This window comes from Dermacentor andersoni, chromosome 8 (genome assembly GCF_023375885.2).
Source record: "Dermacentor andersoni chromosome 8, qqDerAnde1_hic_scaffold, whole genome shotgun sequence".
Taxonomy (NCBI): Eukaryota; Metazoa; Arthropoda; class Arachnida; order Ixodida; family Ixodidae; genus Dermacentor; species Dermacentor andersoni.
Window position 1 is genome coordinate 113,488,329 of NC_092821.1, and position 15,124 is coordinate 113,503,452.

The 15,124-nt window shown below is 43.9% G+C and overlaps 1 protein-coding gene across 3 annotated transcripts in view; it reads left to right on the forward strand.

Moving 5' to 3' along the window:
• Positions 1-8,776, forward strand: part of Mybbp1A (MYB binding protein 1a) — a 58,816-nt gene extending 50,040 nt beyond the window's left edge. Inside the window, exons 18-20 of one of the 3 annotated variants that reach the window (XM_055069680.2) lie at positions 6,376-6,437; positions 8,503-8,516; positions 8,590-8,776. In XM_055069680.2, the coding sequence (XP_054925655.1) occupies positions 6,376-6,437; positions 8,503-8,516; positions 8,590-8,613 (100 nt within the window). In that variant the 3' untranslated portion in view covers positions 8,614-8,776. Of the gene's footprint in view, positions 1-5,174; positions 5,262-6,375; positions 6,438-8,502; positions 8,517-8,589 lie in introns of those variants that run through there. The other 2 variants (XM_050176799.3, XM_050176800.3) reach the window with 2 other exon arrangements.
• The last annotated feature ends 6,348 nt before the right edge of the window (positions 8,777-15,124 follow it).

The window sequence follows — 15,124 nt, forward strand, 5'->3', positions numbered from 1 at the left end:
AGTAGTACTGGAAACCGATTGTAGAGCCCATGCTACCATTTTTTATGTGCTGGAGGGAGTTTTCATTTGTGGATAGTTTAGGAAATCAATTGCTAAGTAGTTACTATACTTATTCATTTTTACTGAAAGGTAATTTCACTGTTTTCGTCAAACCAATATACTCCCTGGGATCAGCAATAAATGTGAAAAGGTGTTTTAATTTTATGGTGTGAAATTGTGCTGTGGCTTTATGAGGTTAAACTGCATTCCGTCAGCACTGCACAATATCAGGCGAAGAAAAAAAAGTTTGTGAATGACATGCAAGTACACCGGTTGTCTCCAAAGGGCCAGCAAAGGGTCTTCTGTCTATTTTTATAGCTTGTTGTTGCTGTGCTTAGACGTGGCATGTGAACAACATCAAATTAAATATATGCTTTGCACGATCAATAACATGCAACGGTGTGATCATGTTGGATTGGTCCGTTGGCTTGCCAGCTGCTGGTCAGCCGAGCCAGGCTTTTGGCCAAAATGCACACACACACACCCAGAGCGTGCTGTTCCTGAAGTTGCTTCTGCTGAGTACTATTTCACCTTTTTGCTACCAGAATATAAACTTTAACCCTTTGAGGGTTGATTTTTTTCACCATATGCGACCGCCCAGGGTCAATTGTTTCTTTTTTTAATTGCAGATTCCAATTCTTCTTAGGGACTTATTTTGAAAAAAATTTACCGTAATTTTTCTAGGGTGACCGTAAAGTGAGAAAAAACTATTTTGCGTTGGTATATAATACTTTTCATTCATCAATAACAACAATAAAACAGGAAATAAACTTATAAAAATTAAAAACGTGATGCATTCTTATACACATAGTTCAAGGCTTTGAAAATGCACACATGAGAATATTTTGCAACTCTCACCTGTTGCTGCTCTTAAACTAATATTTATGTTCATAGCGTAATCACACTGCCTAGGTGCCCACACTCAAGAAAACTGTGTGGTTGTGTGCCCATCAAAAAAGCAAAACGTCTGACAAACTTCTGCTAATCTTCATCTTAACGCCAACCAGAAGCAATTAGTTTTCGCGAGTGTCAAAAAAAAGAAATGCAACGGAAACGCATGCACGGCGGCATCCTTCCTATGCGCACCCTTGTGAGCACTAAACGAGCGAGAAAGGAGCGGTAGCCTTTTGAGTGATTAGTTACGAGATAGCCATCAGTTTTGCAAGCGCAAGAAACCGAAACCGTCCGCAGAACGAAAGCCAAACCGCCGCCTGCACGCTCACGCCAATGCACGAGCGGTAGTATATGGGCGCGCTGGCGCAAACTAGCTCTAAAACAAACCATGCAACGAAAACCGAAAGAGGGAGACCAGGGGAGGCATGCGAAAAAAATTCCCTGTATTCCCACATAGTGGCAGCACATGACGGAAAAGAAAAAGTTCGGAAATTGGCGCGCTTTTTAAACGTGCAGACGGCACTGTAAATATGCGGCATCAACCATTTTCAGACTTGTTCGCAGCGCCGTGTATTTGTCATTGACCCTCAGAGGGTTAATGAACTGCCATGTGAACATATATTCACTTCGCTGTATCCAACGTTGTCTTGGATCTTGCATGTTTGGTCTCATTATAGCAACAGAATACTTGCTGAAATAGGGCAAGGCCAACCAGATGTTGCATATGCTTTTTTATATGCACTAATTTGTTTGATTCATGTTACTATATATAGGTTTGACTATACCGGATAGCTACTTTTTTTTTTTTTTTTTTCCATATTGTAAGTTGTATTGTAGCAAAAGTGAACTTAAAGGATGTGCTGACAGCTCCAGCGCACAAAATACTTTCATTATACCCGTATATTCTTAAAACACTGGTGATATATGGGGTTTCATGATGCAAGAGCCAGGTATTAACAAGGAACGTTTTAGATTCACATCATGATGTAATGTAGTGGAGGCACGCCATAGTCCTCCACTATGGTGTGCCTCTTAATCATGTCATGGGTTTAGCACGTAAGAACCCCAGAATTTAATTTGAATTGTAATCGGCCTCCCTGGCAGGTTTCATAGACCTCCTTGGAATCCTCGAGAACCCTCATATTTGGAAAAGAATATTCGAGGGCCCTTAAAACTACTTGAAAATAAACGTGCTCCTTAGATTCCTTGAAAACTGGGGTTGGGGCAACTTTTCATAATTCAAAGTAACAAACTCTGCACAAGGGCTATGCCATGGACACTCTTTATAAGGGAACAAACCTAGGAATTTTCATTTGAGAGTGTCGCTGAATGATTGCAATGTGGCTTGTTCACAGCGACTAACGGCAGGCCCGTTTAATCGTCATCGCCATCATGGAGCTAGACATAACCAGGCCTACCAACTAAGCGTGCCATTATTTTGTCATTTTGCTAGTCTGTTCACACCCCAGCCATCACGGCTCCATTTTCAAGCCCCCAGACTCTATAAATGCCTGGAGTAAAGCAAGTTTCAGACATTTGGCTTTAACATAATCGGTATCCTTGGCTGAATCGAGATGCAATACCATACCTGTCAACCTGTGGACATTAAAATTTGTAAAAATTTCGCAGACAGGACAAGGAGGGTGAGGTAAAAGCCAGCATTTTATTAAAGTTTACCCTGAGAACACACCTTTTACGGGATACGTACATACTTTAATATGAATGATTTACCTTTGGACTGAGATGCAACGGATAATGTTCAGATCACAGTGGCTTTGTAATGACTATGTTGTTGCCAATTTCACCTGCTTGCTTGAAACAAGAACCCCTCTAGTATATGGTAGTGTTGACTAGTGCTGCCGCTAAAGGGTGAGACAAATACTACCATAATTTGTTTATTGTATCCATTCTTTTGTCATTTGCTGTTGACACCATCCTTCAAGATCCTGAAAACTTTTTTTGACAATTCTTTTTGTAAAAGTAGACGCAGCAATTGTGAAATCATAAAACGAGCTCAAGTTTGTAAACTTCACAAAAGTCTTGGGAGAGTTGGCAGGCATGGTTATACTAACCAACAAAGTGGTCAATCTGACTAGTTGGTTGGATTTGCATTTTGACAACTTTTTAAGTGCAGCCATAGACAGTGCACGAAATTATTGCGTATAAAAGGCAGATTGCTTGCGAGTCCTCACTTTTGCAATAAGAGTCAATACAGAGTTTTAGAATAGGGGCCCCAAGCGTTTTCAGGCCCCAAAGAAATAGCGTCGAAGACACTGCACACGCACGAGATGCAAACTGCATTTGGGTTTTGCGTCGGGTGTGCTAAAAGCTGCCTAAAAGAGCCCCAAAAGCTTCCCCAAAACCTTTGCATCAGCAAGCGTGGTGTCACCCATCAAAGCGAGGGCTCTAACCTAGCCCCAAACTGGGCTCAATTTGTGGTAATGCATGAAGTTCATAAGCTAGGAGAAGTGACTGTGGTTATTGCTTTCTCTCAACTGTAATGAAGATTAATTGATTCATTAATGCCGCTGATTCCGAGTCCGATTGTTGATTTCATGACTCGTAGGCCTAGCAGGGCCTACGAGTCTGGTGGCTGGTGAAGGCACGTGAAGTTGGTTACGCAAAACTAGGTGCGATTGATTGTTTGCTGCTAATAGATTGTAATTGTAATTGAATGCAAAAACACAAAAGTCAAAGTTACTCTTCTCATAATAAATTGGCATATTTTATCTGATTATTTATATATTAGCTTTTCTTTGACACCGTAGTGGCACTGCAAGCACAAGACCCTATCCGCAAACGCAAAGCCCTATTAAATATTCTTCACTCTTGCGTGTCCCAATGCTAACACCTGCAAAACTCTTTGGGGCGTCACACTATTGGGGCCCCTTTTCTCAAACTCTCTAATATATGACCTGCAATGTCTCAGTAAAGCGTCCATCTCGGCGTAATATATAAAAGAAAAAAGAAAGAAATCTGGAACTAGCTCAACTCCACCAACTGAGGTAATGAGGGCTTACAGCTGGTAAAGTGAATACAAATTAATTGACAAGCTGAAGTGCTGGAACATTAATTAATGGCCAACTGTGAGGAATTTTCACTTTGTCTGAATTTGTAATGAATGAGCGGTATATACTACTGAAGCAATCTTGGCAAAGGTGCAGGGCGGGTAAGGGTTTAATTTTGTTATTAGCAGTTTCTAACTATCACCTAAGCAGATAAAGTGTGCAGCTGGTGGTTAGCAGATGTTAGCGGTTCAGAAATTTTTCGCCGCAGTATGTGCGCACCGCCCAGTCTCGAAGGTCATGCTGATGAGCCACATGTTCTAAATTATGCGCCACTTCCGGCAACAGTAACGGCTTTTTTTTTTTTTTTTTCAGTTTCAGTATCAATTTTGCTCAGAGGCTTCTCTGTATATCTACGCTATCTGAAACAGGGCCTGCTACATGGCTCAAAATTTCATTGCATTTGGCCTTTAAATAATGCCCGCCGAATTCCAGAGAAAGCTCCTCACTTGAAGAACAAATTCGTCACAGTTCCTTTATTTTGCAGATTGCTCCTTGTAGAACAAGTGTGGTTGTCCCCAAGGACATTAAATCGTATTTCTAGCTGTGATAATCAGAGAGCTGGATTTGTATACCTTTCACAGCGCCATACCCATGGGGGCCACCATATCTGGTCATGTGACAGCGCCTGCCATTGAGCGCCTTCTGATTGACAATTGCTCGCTTGTTTAGTGTGGTTTAGTGTGGTTAGGCATGGCTCAGACAGCTGCTATTTCTGCCACATGGCACAAAACTTTGGTCAAAGCTGCATAGGCAGTGTAAGTAGGCCTTTCATTTATCCGTTTCGTCTTCATTGCAATCATAGTTTGTGCAAGCTTACCGAGTGAAAGCAACGAATGAAGCTGCCTAATGATTGCTTTTGCCCTGTATATTCTAGTCCTTACAGCAGTATTGTAAGGCTGTTACAGCCGTGCACTTGTCATCATTAATTGTATGTGCAACAAGTTCCTTCAGGAATAGGTGTGTGCTCACACAGAAAACGCTTGTTTGCGACATGCTCCAACCATGGTGGTTGGTACCACCCGCGTGATTCCTATCGCTGGTGTTTATCAGGTAAACTTGGGTGTGGTTTTCTGATTACTTACAGCGCAGATTAAAATGTGTTTGTGTACCCATGAACAAAAATTTTCCAAGTGAGAGAGTGATCACTTGCCCGCTGTTTAATTCCCGATGCAGAAAGAAAATGCACAGGGCCCACCTGTCATTCCACGTTTGACTTCACTGCTATATGAAGTTAAGTTGCTCGACTATGTCAGTCGTGCATGCGTGGGAGGGACGTAGTGCTGACTTGCATGCTTATCGAAGTTCAACATTTTGGGATAGTTTGCCCCTGCAGGGGGGTAATGCTGTGTTGTTACTGCAGGCGATGTTAGCTTGGCAGGCATTGCCGGCAATTGGCTATCCAGCGCAGGTAGTTCAATTTGTTGTGCTCACCTTGCGGAAAGATGTGCATGACAAAAGGTCACAAACGCGAGCCTCTTTCTGCAACTGAGAGCAATGAAGCTCGTACACAGTCTCATCCCACACCATCAAGACTCTGAAGCAGTTCTCGAAGTTCATGACAGAGCATGTCTCCTTTTGGCTTTTCCGCATTTTAAATAAATAGTACTAAGCGATCCCCGGCCTCTCGGCAGAACGTTGCTGGAGCGGCTGGAGGTGGCTGATGCCTGCTCGCTCCCCATTCAGAAGGCGCTCAATGGCTGCTCGCCTGTGGCGGCCCCTGGTGCATGGTGCGTAGACTGCTTGCTGTCAAAGGTCTATAAGTAGTGCGTTTACAAGTAACCTGGTCCACTTTGATAGGTGCATTCATCTAATACCAGTTGATTGATTTTAGCAGAATACCTAAGAAAGTGTGTCTTTGTTGATTCTAAATGATATTTCTTTTTATATATAGTTGATTCATCCTTGTTGTGTGGAACTGCTACATCTTTACTTTCTGCTGTTGTACATATTCATGTTATTTTACGTCATTTTGCATGCATGATGATAGCCCAATGTAAACTCAACAAACATGCTGAACGTTTTTCACACATGGCATAGATTAAATGATTGTCATTTCCTTTCTTTAATTTCCCTTTCCGTTTATATTCCTCATGCTTGTTCCAGCCTTTTGCACCGTGCTTTGTTTTCATTCATACTTTTGCTTTTCTTTCTGTATCTTTGCTCTATGAATACCATGTCTTCTGTCAAACTGAGTCCGCAGGAGAAGCCTGCCGGGGCTAATGCAACCATTAGCATCCCGTTCAGTTTTCCGCATTGAGACTTTGTTGAGAGAACAGACTAATACATGGAATGGAATTGCTGTTGCATCTGGCATTAACCTCTTCCTGCTTCTGTCGTATCTGTACAATTCCAACCTTTGTCTTTGTACCTGCAGATCTGCCTCATTTACATCTTCGGCACCTAGCAGCCCCCCTCGAATGTCGAAAGACGAAAGCGGTGAGCACACCTTTGTTGCAATTTTGGAAGTTTCAAAGCAGGAAAGAACAGAGGGCGACTTGGGAGATGCTCTTGAGAATGTTGATTGATTTGATTGTCAGGTGCAGCAGTAGTTGGTAATTCATATATTTGCAGATGCTTGTATTTACAAAGCTTGTCGTTTAATTTGGTAACTTTCAGTAAGGAATTCTGCAAATAGTTAAAGGGTTTGCCGTTGCAACAGTTATTGAATATAATATATAGAACTGCCCAGTCTGCTGGGCCATGCTCTCTTAAACACATTAGCCAATTATCGTTCTTGTATGTAAAATATGACGTCTACCATTTTGCTGAAAAGAGCACTTGCTCCTTCTGACAGCTTCCCAAAATCCCCTCAGCATTCTTGTGTTTATTGTGATGCGTCGGTAAGCGTAATTGCTGCAGGCTAGATTTGTTTAGACAGCACACGCAAGTGGTGCCTCTGGCAATGCCACAAATGGAAATATTGGGGATGGATGTGTCAGTGGTGCCATCTCATGGCAGAAATTGAGACTGCTTTGCCAACACCTGTGGGGCCTCCGAGATTGGGGGACACAGCAGACCCATCTTGGACACCATGTCAATACGAAAGCTGCATAGCGTCATGGTGGACATAACAGCAGTGGTATCAGTCCATGACTGCAGATTGGCAAAGTAGAAAAGAGTGTAACGACAATTTATTTCCCCACATGGTCTGGAGATAGATACCTAGAAACTCGTGCGCTTGTTTAAGGAGTTCTGATAAATAAACATTGAATAAATTATATTTGCTTATGAGTTGATTGAATATTGCTTTTGGTTATGAGAACACTATCCACCTGTTTATGTAATAGTGCTGATGACACAGCAGAATTGGGGCATCTGGGACAAGTGATTTTTTGTTATGAGTCCGCATAACCTAAAAGAAAGCACCATGTGTACCTTTCTGGGTGGCCAACGTGTTAGGCATGGTTTACTAACTTACGAGAGGGCTTTGCCCATTTCATTAGTCACAGCTTTTACTGTGCCATCCTATAAGTTGTCATAGATGCTGTGCAGCACAGAATTCAAGAATGTAGATGCAGGTAAAATGCACGTAGGCACTACAAACACAAGCACCACTTGCATGTGTGTTAAATGGAATTTGCAAATATTCAAGAAAGATGACATGTTAATGGGGAATAAAGCATCCACTATTCCCAATTCCTTAAAAAAAAGTGAAATGAAATGTTCCCTGGAGTCTGCATAGAAATAAAGGCTTGTTTACATTATTTGATACTTGGAATACCATTAACAACTAAATGTCTACTGAACTGAGAAGCTTGTAATTGAGCAATAACGGAAAGTGCGTTCTTATCTGGTTCACAGCGGCAATGACAGTAATGAAAGAAAGTGACAGCACATCCCAAATGCACGCAGTAGATAGCAGTACTCATTGATTGAGCTAAGGACAGTACTACACTACAGCTCCACACATCACTTTGAAGGAATCTAATTATGATGAGATTGGCCAGATAATAAATTGCTTTGTCTAAATAACGACTGTCAAACATTAGGCTGCCGAAGGCAAGACTTGCTTACTCAACTGCTAGTAACTATTAGGAATCAGCGGTCTCGTCCACATGTTTATTAAGGAGCTGGGTCATCTGCGCAGCAACCACAGCCCTTCCCCAAAATCATTAAGACAAACCTGCATTTTCACTGGTCTTTCTCTCTGTAGGCTGCAGCAACAATTGTCTTGCAGTGTTCAAACGAAACAAATACTGCTATCGACAACTTCGAACCAGGAATTCTCGAAATGAGATACAAAACTAATAGCAAAGACTATTCGACTTATATTCGAAATTTCAAATATTTGCATGCCCCTAGTGTTTGCCCTAGTCTGCCTCTATGTCTTTTGTGCCGTGTAAGGCTTCTGTGACAGCAACGAACAGGCTCGCCTGGATTAATCTACTTCTCCATCCTGTAAGATTCCTTGTACGTGTGACTCGAGAAAAACCATCCGTAGCTTCCTCATAACTACTCTTCTATAACACCTAATCACTTTCACATTCACTTCCTTCCCCAGCCAAACTGAAGAAGGTAAGCTGGTGGTGCTGTCTGTTGTCTTGCTTATGTCACGAAGCCTAAAAAAAAAAACCGTCGTCTGTTCCAGGTAAGCCAAAGCCGAAGCTGGTGAAAAAGATGACTACGACGACGGCAGTACAAATTGCTGTCACTGAAAAATTCTTCGAAGAAAACGACGACTGGAGCTAGGACAACTGCAAGAGATTTCCATCCTCCACCCGTCACCTCACTCATCCGCATACTTAAGTCAGCATTATAAAATACATTCTCTCAGACATGGAGTGTTGCACTGATATTATTTTGATGTTTATTAATTTTCTCTCAGGGCCGTTGGGCTTTACAGGGAAAAGAGGGAAAGACATACGTTACAAAAACAATATACAGAAACACACAGAAAAAGAAAGCTATTGCAAGAAATGAGCGTTACTGGCAGACATAAAATGCTCTTGCTCTGTTGATGCGTTATAGATGAGGCAATCATCTTCCCAAGTTAGACTTTGAAAAGTTGCATCAAGAAGCCTTAACCCTCTCCATAACACTGGAAAGGACGTTTAAAATGCAGGATGAGAGCGACTTGTTGGGTGAGATGGTACGCTTTTGCATAGTTGAATGCCAGTGAACAGAAAGGAAACTAGAAAAAAAAAATAAGTTCTTTTCTGGTTTCATTTCCGTTTGCTCGTTTCTGTTTTCTGTCTGTGACAGGAAGGTGTCTTCTTTGTTCTGTGTTTGACCTGTGTCTTTGTTTTTTACTCGGGTTTTCCTGGCTTCCTTTCTGTCTGCTGGCATTCTACCATGCAACAAAAGTGTAGCAAATTCCACGGAGATTTCCGTAAACACTGCCTCATTACAACTGTATTAGTCATCAGCTTTATTTGTAGAAATTCTGGTGACAGCTATACTCGTCGGCAATAGAAAATGCGTTAAGGACACTAAAGAGACAAATAAGTTCAACTGTATCAGTTAATCAAATTAGCATTCTATAATGCCAAATAAGCTGCTGTTATCACGATAGAAGGCTTGATCAGCTAAAAAGATGCAGAAGCAAACGACAGCTGGGGATGCTGCCTTGAAGTACCCTCCCTGCATCAGTTCGTCGTGATGTCATCGATTTTGACAATATTTGCTGAGGCCTAGTTACATAGTTGTTTACCAGTAAAGATAGACTGTATGTGATTCTGAAGTAGCCAAAGACTGAAGTTAAAAGGGTAAGAGAACATTTACTGCGCCACAGTGACCCAAATACAAGAAAATACATTGATATCCGTCACTTCACTCTGGTGTACTGGCACTGGGGTTTTGGCATGGATGTAAAAAAATAATTGTGCGTGGTCCTCATTTTCACTTTTAGTAATCAACCTCCTACCATAAAATTAACAAAACATTTTTTTTTAAACTACTTTATTTATATAAACCAAGTGTTCCTTTTTAGTGTCCGTTTAGAGACTTGACCGCTACAAAACTTTGGGATCTGGAAATGCAGTCGAACCCACTTATAGTGATACTGGTTTTAATAATACATGTATATTGGTTATAACAATGAGAAGCCGCTGCACCATATACTTTTGTATGTTTTCCATGGTGAAATAACCCGCTTACTACAATGCCCCGATGCTGCATTATCGGTTATAACAATGAAGTCTGGCTGCTAGGTGTCCAAGCCCAAAGGTAGTGAAGTACGAAATCCTTGAAAAGAAAACGAGAAATTGGAGCCGCTGTACGATGGGCAGCTGCTCCAACAGCCACTGCATGCTCATTTTCCAGCCGTCTCTGCGCAGCTCTCGCCCATCGCCCTTCCACCCCTCTGAACACGAATGGGCTGCACCCATAGCTGTACGCCGCCCCACCCTCCAAAACACGAATGGACCCCGCCGACTGGGCTGCAAGCAGATTGCTCGCATGTTACTCGCTGGCTCCTCATCCAGCGCAGTTCTGCGAACAGCTTAATTGCTCATGTTTGTCTTTGTTGGTTGCGTTGCAGTCGTTCTTGGCTGCGCAGTTGCTCAGCCTCGCTTGACTCGCCGCCGAAACAGAAGATGGCTGATCCGCCCGCTGATCATCGGTAATGCACAATGTTGCCAGTGAAACAAAAGTGCATGGGTACAGACTTGGAAACTAAGTGCTCCTAATCGATGAGACGATCGTTGCGAACGTGCTAGCATCAGATAGCGATGGCGGCAGCGATGACGTGGTAGAGCAGGCTACCTCAACGTCCTCACAGGAGGCCCGACAGATGATTCAGTCCCTCTGGGGCTTCGTTTTCGTGTGGAACTTTCTGCTGCACTATGTGGAGCACTTGGATGCCTTGGAGAAGTACGTCGGCAAGCTTTGCGTAAAGCATGCAAGACTGACACACATAGGCTTTTCTCATGCAAGCCAGTAAGAAGTCTGTGGCTAGATGCTTGTGGCGATCTCTCCTCAACAGTTCTTCTGGATTTCTCAAGCTGACGGGCTGCCGCGGCAGCCTTCTCGGAATTCTTAAAAGCCCCCTCCCCTCCTGGGGCCACCAAAGCGATGCCTCGGCGGTGCTCACATATCGCTTGCCATGCGTGACACCTCTTTGCAGTTGTTATAGCAGTGCCATTCTTGAACGCCAACAGCTGCGGCTTGTTACACGCGACCGCAGCGCCCATGAAGCAGTTAAACGAGTGAACACAATCGAGCAGCCAGGCGGAGGAAGGGGGTGGGGAGAGGAACGGCCTCCCCACGATTATAGTTTTCTCACATCAGCTCTGCCGTCCCCCTATGTTGATTTTTTCATGCAATCTGGTTATAACAATGGAATTTTCGTGGCACTTGAATAGTGTTATGTGTGTTCGACTGTATACGAAGCAGCCTCGGTACAGATACAGCAGAACCTCCTTCATATGTTCTGGAAAAAATGTAAGAAAACATACTGACTTGGAAAATGTGCGAGACAAAGTGAATAAAAGGTTCAGTAGAGTCAACTGCAGTTGCTATCTACATAATGCAGGGGTTGCGCCATTTGATACGAACGGCAGTTCGTGCGCCAGACTGTGCCAAACACAGAAAATTGACCGAAATTGCATCACGCTGCTGCAGAACAGCTTCGGCACGTGTGCTCCGGCAGTGGCCGCGAACAGCGAGTGGATTCGTTATCCGAAAAAGAGTGCAGCCGTTCACATTCTGCACACCGCGCGACGGCGCTTCCCGCACAGTTTCTCGTAATTTTCACGCTTATACAGTCGAACCTTGATATATCGAACAGGGATATATTGAATTATTGTGTATATCGAACACTCTCTATATCACCTGGAAAATCGTATGTATATTAAATTCTTTATTTCGAACGCAATCGGACGTAAAATGAATGTATTAAAGTCTGCCACCCTAGACCACGTGCGCTCTGTTGACAGGCAGTGAGCTTTCCCACAACACTCTCGAAGATAGCGGTGGCGGGATGGGTGTTCCCGACTGCTGCGCACATCGATTGCGCCGAATGTGTCCTATGAACTTGGCGTAGACACGAGGCGGCTTGGCTCGTCAACGTCAACAACGCATTGCATTTGTCGCACTGACTCCTCCTCGGTGCCGCACCCTGCACCTGCTGCGCTTTGCGAGGAATGGCGGTTTGCATCGGCAAAGACGTGCAACAGCGCATGTTCACTGGGCTCACTCAGACGCCTTGACAGACGCCACTTCATACTTTCTTATTGACAGTGTTTCAAAATGCTTCGATTGGTGGACGTGGAGATCGCAGCAAAAATAGTGGCCAAACGAAGGTGCTGCCGAGGTTGATCCCGCAAGCGCTGATGTTGCCCCGCCCCCGACTTCAACTGACACTGTAGCTGCTTTGGCCCTTCTATGCCGCTACCAACCTATCGCTTGTGGTTGAGGGCTCCATGTTTAAGCACGCGGCTGCCGATAAGAAGCAGGCTACATTGTTGCAGTACTTTTAGCCAAATAAATACTTTGTGTGGAGCTTTAAGTGAGTATTTACTGCGATCGGGGATCGTTTGGAGCACGTGTTTGGTTGTGCCGCGCGCAATCGGCCTAGACCGCGCCGACTTCACACGGCTGACGAAATAGGCGCAGCCTGCGCTAATTACGTGCGGCGCAATCTATCGCGCGCTCAGAACAACGATCCCGATCGTGCCCTTGGTTCATTTATTGATTTGCAGAAGATTTTTTGTGGTTTTATATATCGAATTCTGGCAATATCGAACTATTTCGCGATCACCTCACTTTTCGATATATCGAGGTTCGACTAACACTAGACTTTTCAGTGCTTCCAACAAGTGGCCGGTGCGCGGGCCGCCACTCCCACCTGTCGTCGCTGCTGTTGGAGCGGCTAAGGAGGCTGTATTTAGTGGCATGGCATCCCTAGCTGAGGTGCAAAACAACGAAACGTAAACTGAAGTACTGCGAGCGAACTAGAACCTTTTTCAACTATTTTTCCCTTGCATCCAGTGCTTTATTATCTTGTTACTCCTGTGGCCTCTGCTTTTGCTCTTGCACCGTTTGCATGAATAGAAATGCGTACCATAACAAATGCCTTTTACGTGTAATGACAGTCAAGGACCAACTTTTTTGGACATGCTTGATAATTCAAACACCTTCGCGGAACAACCATGTGCCCCATAGATTATGTGTAAGAACGGCTGGAATTTGGGACGCAAAAATTTTTGCCGTCTGATATTCCAGACTTTATCGCCGTGGCTGCAGGTCCGAAACAGCAGTAATCGAAGCCACTGCCATTTGGATTATATCACAGCCTTGAACCAGCGCTCTCGCATGCTAATTCGCTGGCAGCCCCCACCGCAGGGACGCTAGGCCTAGCTGCTTCAGACATTTGCTGTCAAGCTTGTCGCTGTTCGGTGCCATTATTTTCATTGAAAGAATTTGTTGCTGTCAGCAATGCATGACTCCACCTTTGGGATCCTGACTGATGGCTTCAAAGCGCAGAAAGCATGCCATGTTTTACAATCATCGTCAGCCTGGTTACGCCCACTGCAGGGCAAAGGCCTCTCCCATACTTCTCCAACAAACCCGGTCATGTACTAATTGTGGCCATGTTGTCCCTGCAAACTTATTAATCTCATCCGCCCACCTAACTTTCTGCCACCCCTTGCTACGCTTCCCTTCCCTTGGAATCCAGTCCGTAACCCTTAATGACCATCGGTTTTCTTCCCTCCTCGTTACATGTCCTGCCCATGCCCATTTCTTTTTCTTGATTTCAACTAAGATGTCATTAACTGTTTTACAATTCCGATTCCCAAATGTCAGCTTCGCCGCAATACAGGAATGTTACGAGGTCAAGCATACAATGTGTATTGCAGTGAAGCATACCGAGAGTAAAGGGGAACTCTCATGGAACATGGTGTATATTCCTTAATTATACATGCAGGCACCCGCCATCTCCTGTCGAATTATGAGCTACTATACGCCTAAGAAGTGTACTGACATGCCTTCTGAGCTATTTTGGCCATGCCTTTGGGGATTTGAGCTTCTGGGGCAGTAAAGTGCATGCATTAATTTTTTCAGATGTTTTCGCAGCCCCTAGGGAGTCAGAAAAATTGGACGTTGACTGCTAGCTAGTTTCTAAGCATGGGGTAATGCCATGCGTACATTTCAAATTCTGAATTAAGCTACTGTTACAAATGTTCTCAGTTTCACCCAAACTGCATGTAAACGAAATAATGCAGTGGAACAGTCTCGAAATGTGATTATTTCTTGCGTAGAGTTAAACCACTTAATAAACGCATACCTAGAACGAGAATGATAAAGTACGTGGCTATACAAGTATGGTAGTTAAACAAGATGGCGCTAACTAGAACACATTCTTTCCTGTCTGTTTTCGCCAATATGTAATGTCGGCATAATTTTGACTTCAAGCTTAGTGGGAGCCCTATGCTATCTTTATAAACCAGACAAGAACGGCGTGAGTAGTGTGAGCCCTATGTGACCTTTGCCAACCTGATAAGTAGTGGCAGAGATCGTACTAGCGAGTTATTACTTAAGAAAGGTGTTCTACTTTGTGATTTCTCTTTCACATTTCATATGTTTGTGACAGTACACAAGCTTACATACAAAGGTATAACAGTAACTACATTATGGAAATGATGTGCCGGCCAAAACTTTGATTTCATGGAATGCGAAAGAATCCTGCATTAGGGAAGTACATGCTGCAGCGGCTTCCAAACTGCTCCAAAACGCAAATTTACTTGTTCCAAAAATTGCTCTAAAATGACTGGGTAGTCTCACCGCAGATAATACAAAGCGTAGTGGGGATCGTTGCAGCATGAGACGCCCACGCGCGCCGAGCCGATTGGGCCTGAAACATGCAGTGTCGTTTTTTTGCGGCTTTGGCAAGCTTGCATACACGCTCCATGGCATATGGGAAGAGGTGACCAAAACCTTCGAGGCCAGCCATCCGGAGTGCCTCAAGCTTACCCCCCCTTTCCCCCACTGGCTAAGCAGTTCATCGCTACGTGCACTGCAGCGAAACATACATTGCGGGCGCCCACCACGAAACAAAACTACCACCCGACCTCCGAGAAGTGGGCAATGAAGCGAAAAAGGCAGTGGGAATCTATGAAACGAAGCTTTCATGAAGCAGTCAATGAAACGCTGTAAATGTGCCCCTTTTGGTTCTCCGTCGGTTC